This window comes from Pseudopipra pipra, chromosome 27, assembly GCF_036250125.1.
Source record: "Pseudopipra pipra isolate bDixPip1 chromosome 27, bDixPip1.hap1, whole genome shotgun sequence".
Classification (NCBI taxonomy): Eukaryota; Metazoa; Chordata; class Aves; order Passeriformes; family Pipridae; genus Pseudopipra; species Pseudopipra pipra.
The window spans coordinates 1,616,476-1,631,802 of record NC_087575.1 but is presented as its reverse complement, the minus strand read 5'-3'; the positions used below and the strand labels follow the sequence as shown (position 1 = coordinate 1,631,802).

General features: G+C 56.9%; 1 protein-coding gene across 16 annotated transcripts in view; it reads right to left on the bottom strand.

Annotated features, from left to right (window-relative positions):
- Positions 1 to 15,327, bottom strand: part of TCF3 (transcription factor 3) — an 85,181-nt gene that overhangs the window by 27,223 nt on the left and 42,631 nt on the right. For all 16 annotated transcript variants that reach the window (XR_010425328.1, XM_064637002.1, XM_064637003.1 and 13 more), the window contains 4 exons: positions 13,506 to 13,579; positions 12,397 to 12,490; positions 3,743 to 3,810; positions 481 to 610 (listed from right to left, as the gene is read on the bottom strand). Coding sequence is in view for 15 of the 16 variants with exons in the window: in XM_064637002.1 (XP_064493072.1) it covers positions 481 to 610; positions 3,743 to 3,810; positions 12,397 to 12,490; positions 13,506 to 13,579 (366 nt within the window). In the remaining variant the exon portion in view is untranslated. The remainder of the gene's footprint in view (positions 1 to 480; positions 611 to 3,742; positions 3,811 to 12,396; positions 12,491 to 13,505; positions 13,580 to 15,327) is intronic.

Here is a 15,327-nt window from a genome sequence, read left to right as displayed (position 1 = left end):
CTGGCAGAATGTCTGGGCCTCATGCTACCCCGTTCCTGGGCTCCAGGGAGGCCCACTGGCCAGAAAAACAGAATGCCAAGGCACTTCAAGGTTTTCCAGGAATGACTAGTGATATGCAGTGTGGCTGGAGGTGTTCTGAGAAGAACCTTGAGCCATTTGCTGCTTTCAGCTAACCTGACATTTTCCAGGAAGAAGGAAATTCCACCTGGCTCTGAGCCCTTAGTTTTTTTAAAGTTAGACATCTCTATACAGATATATAGAGATATTTCTATGCATTCCCCTCCCCCCAAAAAACCAAATGCCAAAGTCACATCAGGTACACACGTGGCAACATGAGTTTGTCATCCTCAACACCCCTGTTCTCATTCCCAGCCTCAGTTCCTCATTCCCAAAGGCAGATCCCACGAGGGCACCTGCCCTCAGGGTGACATCCCCGAGGTTCCCTCGAGCTGTGGCACAAAACCACACGTGGGGACTCACCAATGCTGCTCTCAGCACCTCTCCTGCGAGGATTGTTGGGGTAAGAGAAATACTGGGACCCTCCTTTGCCCCCCGTGGGGGAAAGTGTGCTCGGGCTGGCGATTCCCATCTCGCTGGGCAGGAACCCGGCCTGCAAACGAGGAGAGAGAGAAGCCCTTCCATGGAATTACGCTGGAAAAACGACTCGCTGGGAGAGAACAGAGCTGCTTTGAGACACCTTCCCACCAACTCAGCCGAGGGGAAAAATAAACACAAGCCAAGAGGCCAGAAGGGAAAACAAACCCGTAAATATGGGGGTGGAGGTATGGGGTAGGTGTGGAGGAACAAGAGGGTCTTTCAGCTTCTGTTTTCCTGCAGGACCCCAGCAAGGAACCCCTGCGAGCCAAGGAGGAAAACCAGCAGGTGCCATCATGGGGAGCATCGTGGTCCCAGCTCACCTGCTGCCCAGGAGGGCGGGATAAACCAATTCTGGTTGTTTGGGAAAGCCCAAAATAGCAGCAGGAAAGTGATTCTGGAGGGTGCAGGGGAACTGTGACAAGAAACACAACTTCTGGGGAACTGGAGCTTGTCTTCCCTCCAAAGTTAAACACACCTGAGCTCAGCCTTTGGCAAAAGCAAAATGGTTTATTCCCAGGTACATCCAGACATGGGCCAGTCCTGCTTGGGAACAAGCTGCTGCTGCTGCTCGGGGTGGTTTTCTCTTGTGTTTTATCAGAGAAAAGCCAAATCCCTCTTTCTAAAACCAGGAAACTCCTCCCCCGTGTTTATCCTGGCTGACCTTGGGCAGGCTGGGAAGCAGAGCTGGGGGAGCCGGAGCCCAGGGTGCTCTCTCCCTCCTGGGATGGAGCAATCCTGCCTTTCCTCAGCCCCCCTCACCTCGGGAGGAAGTTCAGTGTATTTACATGGAATTGCTCAGGGCTGGCAAAGGGCCTTCGAGTCCCAAAAGCTCGGCTTTGACCCATCTTCCGAGGGCAACACGGGGAAATAAAGGAGGATTTCAGGCTTTTGAGAAACTGGAAAGAAAAACCTCTGCTTTCAAACTCCGTCTCCTCCAGAAAGGGGTCAGGGAGGGAAAGAGGAGCTCGTGTGTTCACAGCTGGTGACATTCCTGCAATCTGTTCCAGCGCTCAGGTTACCGTCACACCGGACCTGCTCCGCCAAGGAAAGCAGCCCAGAGGGATCCCGGGAGCTGCTGCCCAGCTCCTCCCATGGGCATCTCTGGGATTTTAAGGCCATTTCCCAGAGAAAGGGGTTTTCTTCCCATTCCCTCTCCCTCAAGATGCCTCTGGAGATGGTTCAGAGTTAAACAAGGAGGAAGCCACGGCTCTGCCTCGGAGCAGAGTGTTTTTGGGAAGAACCTGCTATCCCAGCCAGGGCATCTCCACCAGAACATTTTTCATCTTTTCAAAAATAAAAAAAAAAAAGGTCAACCCTCCCCTCACTCCCCCAAACGGGAGCCAGAAGCAACAACTGCTCTGGGGGTCACAGCTGGCTCCGTTCGCCTCCCCAGCCCCACACAAGGGGGTTTTGTCTCCCCCTCACATCAAATGGGATCTGCCACCCGATCCAGAGCCCTGCAGCACCATTCCCCCCCCCCCCCATTTCTGTTACCTTATATCTCCCCTCCTCCACGAGAGCCCAGCAAAACCATCACATCCAAAAGCAACACTTGGCACCGGGCCCGGTTTTGTTTGAGCAGCTTCAGTGGTAAATGAAATCCACTCTGGCACAGCCAGCACAGCTGCTCCAGCAAAGGAAACATCCTCACTTCAGAGAGGAGGAAATTATGACCAATTTGTGTAAAATTAAAACATGTCATGTGTGCGTGTGTGTACACGGATGAAATCAAAGCTGTCCGGCCAAAAGCTCCTCCCGTGGATCAAACGGGGGGACTGTTCCCCGGAGCCACCCTGGGCACTGACGGGGCACTTGGAGCCACACATCAAAGCAGAGGTGCTCGCTCCTTCCCGAAAAACTATTTCTGGAGGCTGGTGGCAGCAGGGAAGATTATCCCAGGGCTGCTGGCCCATGTTCCCGGGCTCGGATTTACGCCTGTGGTATTCCCCACAGGAAGAGAGTCCTTCCCCAGCACAGCCTGGGGTTCACATGGGGTGACCCGACGGGGCCGGGCTGTGGCTGCAAGAGGCGGCTCTGCCACCGTGTCCCTCCTGGATTGTGGAGATCATGGAATCCCAGAACGACTGGGGTTGAAAGGGACCTTAAAGCCCATCCAATTCCTTCCCCCTGCCATGGGCAGGGACATCTTCCACTGGCCCAGGCTGCTCCAGGCCCCATCCAACCTGGCCTGGGACACTTCCAGGGATGGGGCAGCCACAGCTGCTCTGGGCAACCTGTGCCAGGGCCTCCCCACCCTCACAGCCAACAATTCCTTCCCAATATCCCACCTAAATCTGCCCTCCTTCAGCTTAAAGCCATTCCCCCTTGTCCTGTCCCTTCCTTGTCCCCAGTTCCTCTCCAGCTCTCCTGGAGCCCCTTTAGGCCCTGCAAGGGGCTCTCAGCTCTCCCTGGAGCCTTCTCTCCTCCAGGTGAACCTCCCCAGCTCTCCCAGCCTGGCTCCAGAGCAGAGGGGCTCCAGCCCTTGGAGCATCTCCGTGGCCTCCTCTGGACTCTCTCCAGCAGCTCCACATCCTGATGTTGGTGCCCCAGAGCTGAACACACAACTTGGCTGTGGGTCCCCGCCATAAAACACAAACACTGCCCAACAGTCACTGAAATGATGATACAACAGCACAGAAACCATCTCATGGAATCTCCCTCCCCTAAACTGGGACACAGGGTACTGGGGGATTTTTGGGTTGGAGAGGGAGAGAGAGAGAGAGCCCCAGGGCAGGCAGCAGGAGGGAGAAGATGCCTTCCTTGGCCACCCTGGCACAGGGAAAGGTGTTGCTTGGATCTGACTCACTGGAACTCCCCACCAAGACAGCGTAGCCGGGTCACGGCTGATCAAATACAAGCCAGGATTAACAATAACAAAACAAGTGAGCCTGACTGAAGAGGTTTGGAAAAGAAGTGAGAAGCTGCTACAACCAACATTTTCTAACCTCTGACAACTCTTCTGAGCCAGCAACACACGCCCGTGTGAACTCCTGACACTCCACAGAGGTTTTGGAGCAGAGCAGAGGCTTTCCAGGACCCCGTGCACAGAGGTGAGATGCAAACCCCAGGCTGGTTTTATTCACAGGCTCTCACTCCTGGGAGCCAGCAAATCAAGCAAAAAAACCTCCCTGCATTTTATCATTACCTGGTTTAGTCCTGGCATCCCTGTGTCTCTTCCAAACGTGGAGTACGAGGCTCTGTCACTGCTCTTCCCTGCAGAGAAGAGAGAAGACAAGGGTTTGGGTAAGAGAGAGGGGGACGTGTTTTGTGCCCCCAAACACCCGGGCCCTGCTGAGGGGCAAAGCCTGTTTCTGTGAGGCAGCTCCCTCTGCCCCCCATGGCAGTGACAGCCTCCCAAAAAAGCTTGTGCTAAAACAGGAGCCGCTTTAAGTTCAGGGAGAGCAGGTCCACAAACACCAGAGCCGGAGCTGCAGCGGCGCAGGGAAGTGCCTGTGGCCATGGAAACTGCCAGTGTCAGCCCAGAGCCAAAAAAATCCCTGCAGACACCTCACATCCAGCCAGCTGAACTTGGCAGAGGCAGGGACGGAGCAAACCAAGCGCCAGGATGAGTGACCAGACTCCACAGGCGCTTTCCAGACAACAGGAAATACAACCCCGGAGCACAAGAGCTGAGCTCCTGCTCCCTCACGATGCACTGGTCACCTTCTCCCCCTCTCCTGGTGGAGATTCAACTTTCCAAACCCCATCCAGATCTGAAGAGCAGGGATTAATAGGAAAGCATTCCCTTCCTTGCCTCTGTTCAGTCCCACCAGGCAGACTCCTCCTGGCCCGTGGGTTCCTCACAGCCGGAGCGTTGCTGCCAGCTGGGATCCACATGGGAGCAGCCCTGTGCCAGCAGTGCCCACGTGAACTTTATAGACTGGTTTGGATTGGAAGAGACCTTAAATCCCATCCAGTTCTACCCCCTGCCATGGGCAGGGACACCTTCCACTGGCCCACATTGCTCCAAGGCCCGTCCAACCTGGCCTTGGACACTTCCAGGGATGGGGCAGCCACAGCTGCTCTGGGCAACCTGTGCCAGATGGGAAGAGAGAGGAGGCTGCTCATTTTGCAACCTTACCATGGAGGCCTTGAACTCGAGCCAAAAACTTCAGAGTTGGTTCCCCCACTGCAATCCCCAAAGCCCAGACCCCCATTCCTGATGGGAAGGTCATGGAACACCAGCACCCCCCACCCCTCACCTCCAGCAGGAGCCGGGCACACCTGGCACTGCTGCTGTTCCCTCAGAGGCTTAAACGTTAAGTAAACAAAGGTCAGGATGTCAGAGGATGGATCCCCTAAATGACCTAATTTCTAAAAGAGCTTAAGGGCTGGAGCTGCCAGCCCTGGCCACGCTGCAGAGGACTCAGCAGGTTGTGGCATCAGGTGGGTCACAGTTACTCCTACAGCAGAGGGAAAGCAGGGTAATGCCATGTGGGTTTGGCTGGACAGCAGCAGCCAGACCTCCCATCTGATAACACACTGCTTCTTCCACACCTTGGCTGGAGTCGGGAATCACGGAATTACTGACTGGCTTGGGTTGGAAGGGACCTTGAAGCCCCTATTGTTCCACAGCCCTGCCATGGGCAGGGACACCTTCCACTAGATCAGGTTGTTCCAACCCCCTTCCATCAGCCTCAGCCATCACCAGAGAACCTGGGCTGAACCACAGAGCTTCTGGCCATGGCTGGGAAGTTTGGGCAATCCCCAACCATGAGATGTTTAACAAGGGCAGGTGCTGGATCCTGCCCCTGGGATGGGGCAGCCCTGGATGCACAGATAGACTGGGGAATAAGAGGCTGGGGAACAGCACCATGGGAAGGGCCCTGGGGGTCCTGGTCAGTGGCCAGTTGGATCTGAGTCAGCAGAGTGTCCTGGCAGCCCAAAGGGCCACCCTGTCCTGGGGGCATCAGGCCCAGCATCGCCGGCCGGGCCAGGGAGGGGATTGTCCAACCCTGCTCTGACCTGGGGCGGCCTCACCTCGAGTCCTGGGGGCTGTTTGGGGGGCACAGTGTCAGAGGGATCTGAAGCTGCTGGAGAGTGTCCAAAGGAGGGACACGGAGCTGGGGGAAGGGTCTGGAGGGGAAGGGTCTGAGGAGCAGCTGAGGGCACTTGGCTGGTTCAGCTGGAGCAGAGGAGACTGAGGGGAGACTCCTCGGGGGCTGCAGCTCCTGCCGAGGGGAGGCGGAGGGGCAGGGACTGAGCTCTGCTCTGGGACCAGGGACAGGACCCAGGGAAGGGCTGGAGCTGTGCCAGGGGGGTTGGGATGGATCTCAGGGAAAGGTTCTTCCCCCACAGGGTGCTGGGGCACTGCCCAGGCTCCCCAGGGCAGTGGGCACGGCCCCAAGGCTGCCAGAGCTCCAGGAGGGTTTGGACAACGCTCTGAGGGACAGGGGGGGATTGTTGGGGTGTCCTGGGCAGGGCAGGAGTTGGACTGGATGATCCCTGTGGGTCCCTCCCAGCTCAGGAGATTCTGGGATTCTCTGAACCCAGGCCCAGCTCTGCACTGCACTGCTCCAAACCCACCACCTTCTCTGGATGGCCTCTAATGCCTTCCTTGGTTAATGTGCCTGGTGTCAGTGTCTCCTGCACGCTTGGATCAGTGGGAGCCTCCTGGGATGTGGGAGACTGGGAAATAGAGGGTAGCCCCCAGCCAGCCCCAGCTCCTGCGCCCTCCATCATCACATAACAAGGGGAAAAGCAGCAAAAAGCTCGGCAGTAGAAATTCTACATCTAATTCCCTACGAAAACAAGGCAGAGAAGAGAATGGCAAACCTTTCCAGGCTGGTAACTCAGCCTATTGCAATTCCAGAAGTCCACAAGTGGGGCAAGAAGCAGCTGAACCTGCCAGCAGAAGGAGCTGTTTCTGCGGGCAGGGAGATGCCACCGGCACAGGCAGCAAACCCCGAGTCACCCTGGTCACCCCTTGGCAGCCACAGCCCAGGGCACCGGCCAGGAAAGGTGGCAAAGGCCCAGAAAGGAGGCAGGGACCAGGATGGAGGCAGGTCTCAGCAAAGAAACCCCCAGGAATCTCCCCCAATGCCATCCTGCTCCCGACGGAATTACTGAAATCCTGCAGACGGGTGTTAAGGGATCTTGTGGGAGAGGGATCAGAAGGTACTGGGGATAAATCCTTTGAAGAGAAAAGGGGTTTCCTTTGGAAATCCTCTCTGTGGGATTTACCTCTGCAAATTTGAACATGCCAAGGTGAAGCACTGTGGAGGCACCTCGAGCAAGGTGCATCCAGAAACTGGCTGGGAGCATTCAGCACTTCCAGCTCTTCCTGGCATTCCCTTGTTGGGAGTCCTGGTATCCCCCTCCTGCCTTTGCCCCTTGCCACCCCCTTCCCCTGCCCCTCCCCTGCCTGTGCTGCCTTCAGCCATGCTCCACAAGCCTTTTCCCAGCCTCTCTCCTCTCCCCAGCACGTTCCCTCCTGCAGGATCCGGCTGTGCCAGGCTCAGGGAAGCCTCCCCCAGGCCCTGCCCTCACCCAGGACTTCTCCAGAGAACCCCCCACACCTCCCAAAGGCACATCTGCTCCTGAGCCCAGGGACAAGGTGGCACAGTCAAAACTGCTCTTTCCCGAGGTTCCCACCAGCTCTGGCAACAAAGGGGATTGGCTTTGGCACCTGGACTGTGGCAGCATTTCACCCCCACGGGAGCAAACTGCTTGTAAATGAACTTGTGGCTTTGCCATCTCTCTCCCCACTCACAGAATGTCCTGAGATGGATGGGACCCACAGGGATCACCAGAGTCCAGCTCCTGGCCCTGCACAAGACGCCCCAAGAAAAGGTATTTAAGTGCTGCCTACGAGTTTTTCCAGCACCTGCTGGCAAACCCAGTGCCCCCACATCACCCACCCCTGAAACAGCCCCCGTGCAGCTCCCACCACTCACCACCCACCATGTGCCTCCCCCAGCCCTGCACCATTAGAGATAATTCCATTAGAGTTCCAGCCTGGGGAAAATGGGGAGGAAAAACACAGCCAGGAATTAAAAAGGGGGAGGGAAAAAAAAAAAGTTAAAAACCCAGGAGCAGCAACAACCCCCCCATTAAAGCCATTGTCCAGGAAGACCCCAATCCACAGGCACTGACAATACCCACCCGATTAGAAACACTGCTCTGAAAGGCAGCTAATTACTAGAAATAATTACTAGAAAGAAATCTGTTATGGCTTATCAGTTTCCTCACTGTTTAACCAACCCCCTCCCTGCCTGCCCCTGCTGACGATGAACAGTAAATTGTGAAGCTGGTGATTTCAAACAGAGAGAACACCCTCCTCATCCTCTGGGCCAAGCTGGTTTGTCACCATGCTGTGTGCTGGCACCACCCTGGGAGAGTCAGGGACCCTGCTGTCACCTCTCCACACCCTGGGCTGGGATGCTCAGATGTCCTCAGGATGTCCTTTGTCCTCCAGGAGCAGCCCCAAGGGCTGGCACAGACACCCCAACAATCCCACCCTGTCCCTCAGAGCGTTGTCCAAACCCTCCTGGAGCTCTGGCAGCCTTGGGGCCGTGCCCACTGCCCTGGGGAGCCTGGGCAGTGCCCCAGCACCCTGTGGGGGAAGAACCTTTCCCTGAGATCCATCCCAACCCCCCTGGCACAGCTCCAGCCCTTCCCTGGGTCCTGTCCCTGGTCCCAGAGCAGTGCCCAGACACTCCTCAGACCCTTCACCAACTCTATGTCCCTCCTTTGGACACTTTCTAATTTACTTTCTTCTTCTTTTTTTTTAAATCCAGGTGATCCCATCCCCGTGCAGCACAGCCCAGAGCTCCCTGCCCAGTCAGGCCTGCACACAGCTCTGGTTTTCCCCCTCCCCTCGTGGAGCTGAAGCTGTGGCAGAGACTGAAGATTCCCCTCACATTGTCCCTGAGTGCAGGAGAGGCATCACCCCCAGCTCTGGGGGAGCCCTGAGGGCAGAGGAAGGTCAGCTCTGAGAGCAGCTCCCCCAGGTCCCATGCCAGGGCAGCCCCTCCCTGCTCTGTGCTGCAGGGGCCTCCCAAAGCAAATCCCACCGTGCCAGACGCTGGATGTTCAACAAAAGAACATCCACGAGGCCAAATCCAACATCTCTGTGTCTGAGCTGAACACATTTCAGTGCTCTTCCTTTCAAACTGGCTTTGGATGAGGTGTGCACCCTGCAGTCCACAGGAACACCATCCCCAGCCTGGGCTGGAGCAGGGCTGCAGTGAGGAGCAGGCAGTGACTGTCCCATGCCAGGACTGCTGGGATCACTGCCTGCTTGTAGGGAATGACAGGGAACAGCAGGGATTAAATCTGCCTGGCCTGTGCACCAGAGCTTTGTGCTGCCCCAGCTCTGCCCCAGGGGCTGAGCAGCCCCCTCCTCACGGCTCCAGGAGGGGACTCTGGGCAGGGGAGGAGGGCACGGGGTGGGGTGATGGCAAAGGGACCCACCAGGACAGGAACAAGGGGCAGGGCTGCAGCCTCACAGGGATTTTGGGGATGTGCTGGCAGTGCCCTACTCTGGCTGAACTCACACCCATGTTCCTTCTCTCCTGGGCCAGGCAAATCCCTCCAGCCCTGCCTTTTCCATGGATTTCTGCCCACGGAGTTTTCAAAGCCATCTCCCGGTGCAGGGACACACCAGGAAGAACTCTGGATGAACACACATGTTCCACTGCTCCTCTACTCAAAGGGCCACCCCACCCTGCAGCTTCTAAATCTCTCTCCTTGCCCTCTGCTCATGTCAGATCAGTTTGAGTGGTGACACAGCTCGTGAGGGAAGGGGAGCACAGGCTGCACCCAGGATCCTCCTCGGCCACTTCACGGCCCCCAAACGCCACCAGCCTGCAGGGGCAGGGGAAATCTCCACTCTGGAAAGGATTGTTTCAAAGCTCGGGCTGGCAGGAGCTCCTCAGCCCACCAAAAGCCTGGTCAGAGAGGAGTCTCTTTTTCCATGTGGAAAACAGAGCCACAAAAATCACCGTCTTGCTCCATTTCCCCAACCAGTGCTGCCTGGCCAGCAGCGTCCCTGCGCCCTGGGAAGGTGCTCGCTGTCCCTAGAGCCCATTGTCAGAGGATGGGGGGCTGCAGCCTGGCCCTGGGACATGCACTGACTCCAGGAACCCAAACTCCAGAGGACAGGGGTCCCAGGAGGAGGCCAGCACCACCATGACTGTGCTCAGAGCTGCAGCAGCACGGGAAGCCAAAGCCCACACTGTCTTTGGGGGGCCCTTTCAGCTCAGCCTCCATCTCTAGCTGGCCAAGCCCACCACTGCCAACACAGGTCATTCATATCCCACCCAAAACGTTTCTTTTAGCAGTTCTTGATCCTTCTTGAAGAGAGAGATCAAGTGGGAAAGAGACACAGATTCTGATTTTGGAGAAGGGCTCAGGTGTCTCACACACCTTTCATCCACAGAGTACCAGAACATGTTCATCCTCATCTGCTCCCTCCACCTCCTCCAATTTTCAAATTCCCTGATTCCACTCAAGTTCCCCACTGGAGTGAGGTTCCCAGCCCAGGGGGACCTTGATGGCTTTTCTCCAAAATCAGAAGTGACACATCTCCAAAACTCTCCTTTCCCTCCCATTCTGCCACTGCTTTCACACTCCTGCATGCAAAAGCACTATTTTGCACTGCCCCTTCCTCTCCCCTATCCCTCAGCATCTGGCCACTTGAAAAACTTTCAGAAGCAGCTTGGAAAAGAGGAAGAGAAAATTCGTCCCATGGTCTTCCTTGGGTCCAGCAGCACATGAGCAGGTTTAGATTAGATTGTAGGTTTAGATTAGATATTGGGAAAAAATTCCCTGTGAGGGTGGGGAGGTCCTGGCACAGGTTGCCCAGAGAAACTGTGGCTGTCCCACCCCTGGAAGTGCCCAAGGTCAGGTTGGACAGGGCTTGGAGCCACCAGGTTTAGTGGGAGGTGTCCCTGCCCATGGCAGGGGGTGGCACTGGATGAGCTTTAAGGTCCCTTCCCACCCAAACCATTCCACGTTTCTACAATGAAAACTTATTTATGTATTTTGGAACCCGCTCCAGGAATCGACCGCCTTCTACTTTACCACACCCAACTTTAGGAACAAAAGGGACTTTGAAATGTGAAGAACCCCTTTACCCCTCTGGCTGTTCCCCATTTTGGCTCTGGAGCTCCCGGTGCTGCACCCACCGCCCGGTCAGGACCCCGCGGGGACACAGCACTCGAGCCTCGGGCACAGAGCGTGGCCACTGTCCCACTGATTGCCCTCAGCTCCAAGGCCAGCCACTGGAAACCACCCTCTGGGGCCGTGGAGGCTCCAGCTCCACGTGCCGGGGACCGGTCGGGCCGGCAGCCCCGCCGGGAGCGCCGGGAGCGCCGCGGCGCCTGCCAAGGACCGGGAGCCCCGGCTTTGAGAGGGAGCCAAAGGCGTCTTCCCCGCACACATCAAAGGGGAAACCTCCGTGTTCCTCCCCGGGCAGCTCCTTCTGGGCTGGAAACTCTCAAGGCTGCCTTGGCCCCAGGTGTGGGATGGGCTGGGATGGGCCCCCCCACGCACACCCCCCCAAAACCCCGCGGAGCTGCATCGAGGCTCCCCCGTCCTGCTCAGAAACTTCTCCTCTGCTTCACTGACATCCTCCCGGGGCAGAAACGAGAAGGAACAACCGCCCTTGCAGAGGGATGGGGGAGCTGCTCAGAAATGCTCCTCCACCTGCACACAACACACCTGCCCCCAACAGCACGAGGGGGGGAAAGAGCTGACAGAAAGGGGGGAGCAGAGCTGACAGTGAGCCCCTCACTCTGACCTCAGCCAGGAGCAGCCAACATGTGGCTGCTCCCTTCCCAGCACAACCCTGCTCTGCTCTTCCCCTTTCCCACCAGCTCTGCAGGAGGAAGGTCCTGTCGTGGGGGGGATTTTTCGTTTCAAACATTCCCTCTTCTCACCCCTCCCTCACACCCCGAGCGAGCCCTGTCCCGGCACCGCTCCCTCCGCACGCGCCGGAGGGTTTAACCAGCCCTGCGTGGGCAAAGGTGGGGAGGACTAACCCCAATTCCTGACCTCTAATGCCATTAGAGCTCTCTAAGCCCTTCAGGATGGATATTTTCTGCTCTTAATCTCTCCTCCCGCCCCCGAGCTGGGAGAGGTAACTGGGTAAATGGTCACACACGTCCGGTCACGCAGGATCATCATCTCCGGCGCTCGCCGGTCCCTGGGAGCTCCTCACACTGCCCAGTTGGAGCTGGGGATGGGGGAGTCAGATGGGGCTGTTGGAGCCCTGCAGGACAAGGGAAGAAGCCCCTCCAAATCCCACTGCAGCAAGGGGAGCACCTCCAGCTCTCTGCAGGGGCTGCCAGGCTGGGAAGCGACACAGCCACGAGCCCCTTCCAAGTCACCGAGTGGGTTGGGTTGGAAGGGACCACAGTGGGGTCATCTGGTCACACCTCCCCACTCAAGCAGGGTCATCCCAAGTCCTTAACGTTGTCCTAAATCCTTAACAATGAGTGTTTCTTCTCTCCCTCTCATTCCTGGTGCTCTCCCACCCCTGATTACCAGCTCCCAGGAGCACACTCAGCCCTGTGCCAGCACATCAGGCACTGATCTCTGCTACTGCCTCTGGGTGCTCCTGTGAAGCAGAGAAAAATAACCACACACACAAAACACGGCAGCTGTCACACAGGTTGGGCACTGGTGAAACCCTCTGGATCCCAGCTCCTGGGCCACAGCTGGGAGAGCACCCGGAGCAGGTCCGACACAGGGAACGGCCACGCCGGTCGATGCAAACGCTGCCACCCCCACGGGCCAGCCTGTGCCACGTGTGCCCTGCCCTGGGGAGCTGCCAGGCAGCTGGGAGGCACTTACCCACGAGTCCTGCTCCCAGGAAGGGTGACGAGGAGATGCTGTTGTGGGAGGGCATGTCCCGGTGCTCGCCGTAGTGGGGGCCTTCGCCATAGCTCTGCTGGAACAACACCAGAGTTACACGGGAGCCAAACCCCAAAACACGGGGCTGTCAGGGCCCAGCTCCCCCAGGCAGGGGCTAAGTCAAAGGCTCCTTGTAAAAAAAGGGGTTTTATCCTCGTGCCAAAGGAGAGTTGGGCAGTGCAGCCACGAGGATGTGGCACCGGGAGGGGATATGGCACCATGGTTTGCAGCTCTCAGGCAGTTTGGAACCCACCAGGTGGGCCCAGGCAGGCCCTCCCCGAGCCAGGGGGGCCAAAGGACTAGGGAAAGGCTGGATAAATATAAACACGCTTTTTTAACATATTTATATAAATATATAAATTCTAAATATATAAATGAGAGCCGACAGCACAGCGACAGCTCCGCTGCTGACCAGAGGGGAGGGAAAGGTGCCATTGCAAAAATGAATCACACAAACCCATTAAAACATGAGCAGCTGCCAAAATAACACTGTTTCCACTAAGTTCATCTCTTTCCTCTCTTCCCCTCCCCAGGCCCAAGTCCTGAGCTGTTGCAGCCTCGACTCCTTCCCTGCAAAACCCTTCCCATGTTCTCCATCCCCACTAAGGCCACTTTGGCTGGATGATGTGGTGGATCCCCTTGGTCTCCCCTGAGTGGTGGGTGACCAGAAAGCTTTGTCACCAGGTGAAAAACCTCAGCCCACCCAATTGTGACCCCATCTGTGGGACCCCTGTCCCACCCCACCCAGGAACACCCCTCTCCCACACCACCCCTGGGTGCAGGGAGGGGAGATGCCTGAGCAGCCATGGGAGACCACCCCAGTGTGGGTCTGGGGGAGGTTTTTGGAGGAGAAACCTTCTCCAGGCAGCAAAGCCCGGGGAGATGGGGATGGGAGGCCCCTCTCCCTGCTGTCCCCCCGCAGGGTTCCCAGAACCCACGTCCAAAATGGGGCAAGAGAAGCTGTTCCAGGGTTAGGGCCGATGCTCTGGAAGGTCTGGGAAAGCCCCCGTTTGTTTGGGCTGGAGCTCCTGTTTGTGCTTTGTCCTTACCCTTCCTTGGTCAAACGCGGAGCTGTTTTGATCTCCCGTTCCCCAGGAACCTGATCCCGGTCTTTCATCCAAGCCTACCGAAAAACAGGAAGAACAAAGGTTACTCTTTGCTTTATCAGCAAAGCCTCAAAGGTGTTCTCGTAAAATTAACTCTTCCTTCTACAAACAAAACAATATTTTCATTAATAAACCACTTCCACTTGGCGTGACTGAGCCTCCCCTCTCCCTCCTCACCTTCCCACTCCTGCTGGGATTTATTCCACAAACTTCAAAGCAAATCCCACCACAGCCTGGAAATGTTTCAAAACACGGGACAGTGGGAAGAGGAGAAACAAGTATTTTAACTCCCTTATTCCAGAGAGCACCCATCAACCTCTTCCCCCCACAGACTGATGGTGAAGAGGACTGTGAGTCAAAAACATCCCAGTGCACCCATCCCAGTGCTCCACAGGACCTGATTTTGGTCCATGGAGCTACAAGGTCACGGTGTCCAGGTGTGATGTCAGCAGGGGCCCATCAGAGCACACTCCTGCTCATCTCAGCTTTAGCCCTCCAAGCACATCCCTGGCAAAAGGGGATCTCACCCAGATGGCAAAGGACCAACCAGGAGGGTTTTGCAACGAGCCTGCACAGCCTGTGGGGGGAAATGAGCTCCTTTCATCGCCTGCCAGGTCCACCCAGGCTGCAGCTCTTGGGCCCACGAGGTACCCCAGGGAGCCAGAGAGTCATGGAATGCTGTGGGTTGGGAGGGACCTCAAAGCTCATCTCATCCCACCCCCTGCCATGGGCAGGGACACCTTCCACTAGCCCAGGTTGCTCCAAGCCCCGTCCAACCTGGCCTTGGACACTTCCAGGGATGGGGCAGCCACAGCTGCTCTGGGCAGCCTTTACCAGGGCCTCCCCACCCTCACAGGGAGGAATTGCCTCCCAGTGTCCCATCTAACCCTGTCCTCTGGCAGTGGGAATCCATTTCCCCTTGTCCTATCTCTTCAGGCTCTTGTCCCAAGTCCCTCTCCAGCTCTCCTGAATCCCTTCAAGGAGATACAAATTCCCACTAGGACACAAAAATCCTGGGGCGTTGCATAAGCAAAGCTCCTGAAGTTCCAGCTGACACCACGACTGCACAGAAAGAGTATTCCCTGGAAAACATCCTGAACCTGACTGGGCAGCAGCATTTCTGACTGTGCTGCTCCATCTCCCACCCTGGTGGGTGACCAGGGGTTCAAAGGCTCAGGGGGTTAAATCCAGGGATTTGAGAGGGGGCTGGGCAGGGTGGGGGCATCATCCCTGGAGATGCTGCACGGACACCAGCAAGGAGAAATGCCAGCCCCTGGGAGGCTGAGCAGGGTGGATGGCACTGGCTGGAGCCACTAAACATGGGAACCCCATCCCCACGCAGGGGTTCATGGCCACACTCATGGAGTGACACGTGGCACCCCTGGCAGCACCCAGGATCACCCCGTGGCAGCACTGGGGTCCCGGGGGCTCTCCCTGTGCTGGCCCTTCCAAAAGCCAACATGCCAGCAGGGATGGCCCTTCCAGGAGCCCCAGGACTCTGTGCTGGGAGCAGAGAGCTGCCTGCAGCAGTGGGGACAGTGGGGTGGGGAGTGTGTGGGAGCAAGGACACGGAGCAGGGGGACAGGGCTCACTCCCATTCCAGCTCGGCAAAGCTGATTATTATGGCAAACATGCCATGGATTTGTCTCCTCCGCTCCCCTCACTGTTCATTTAACCAGAAACTTCTTTCAAATTACATCCTTCTATTTCGGTGCCTTTGTGTTAATCATTTCCCCAGAGAATTGGTGTTTAATTGCTGTCTAAT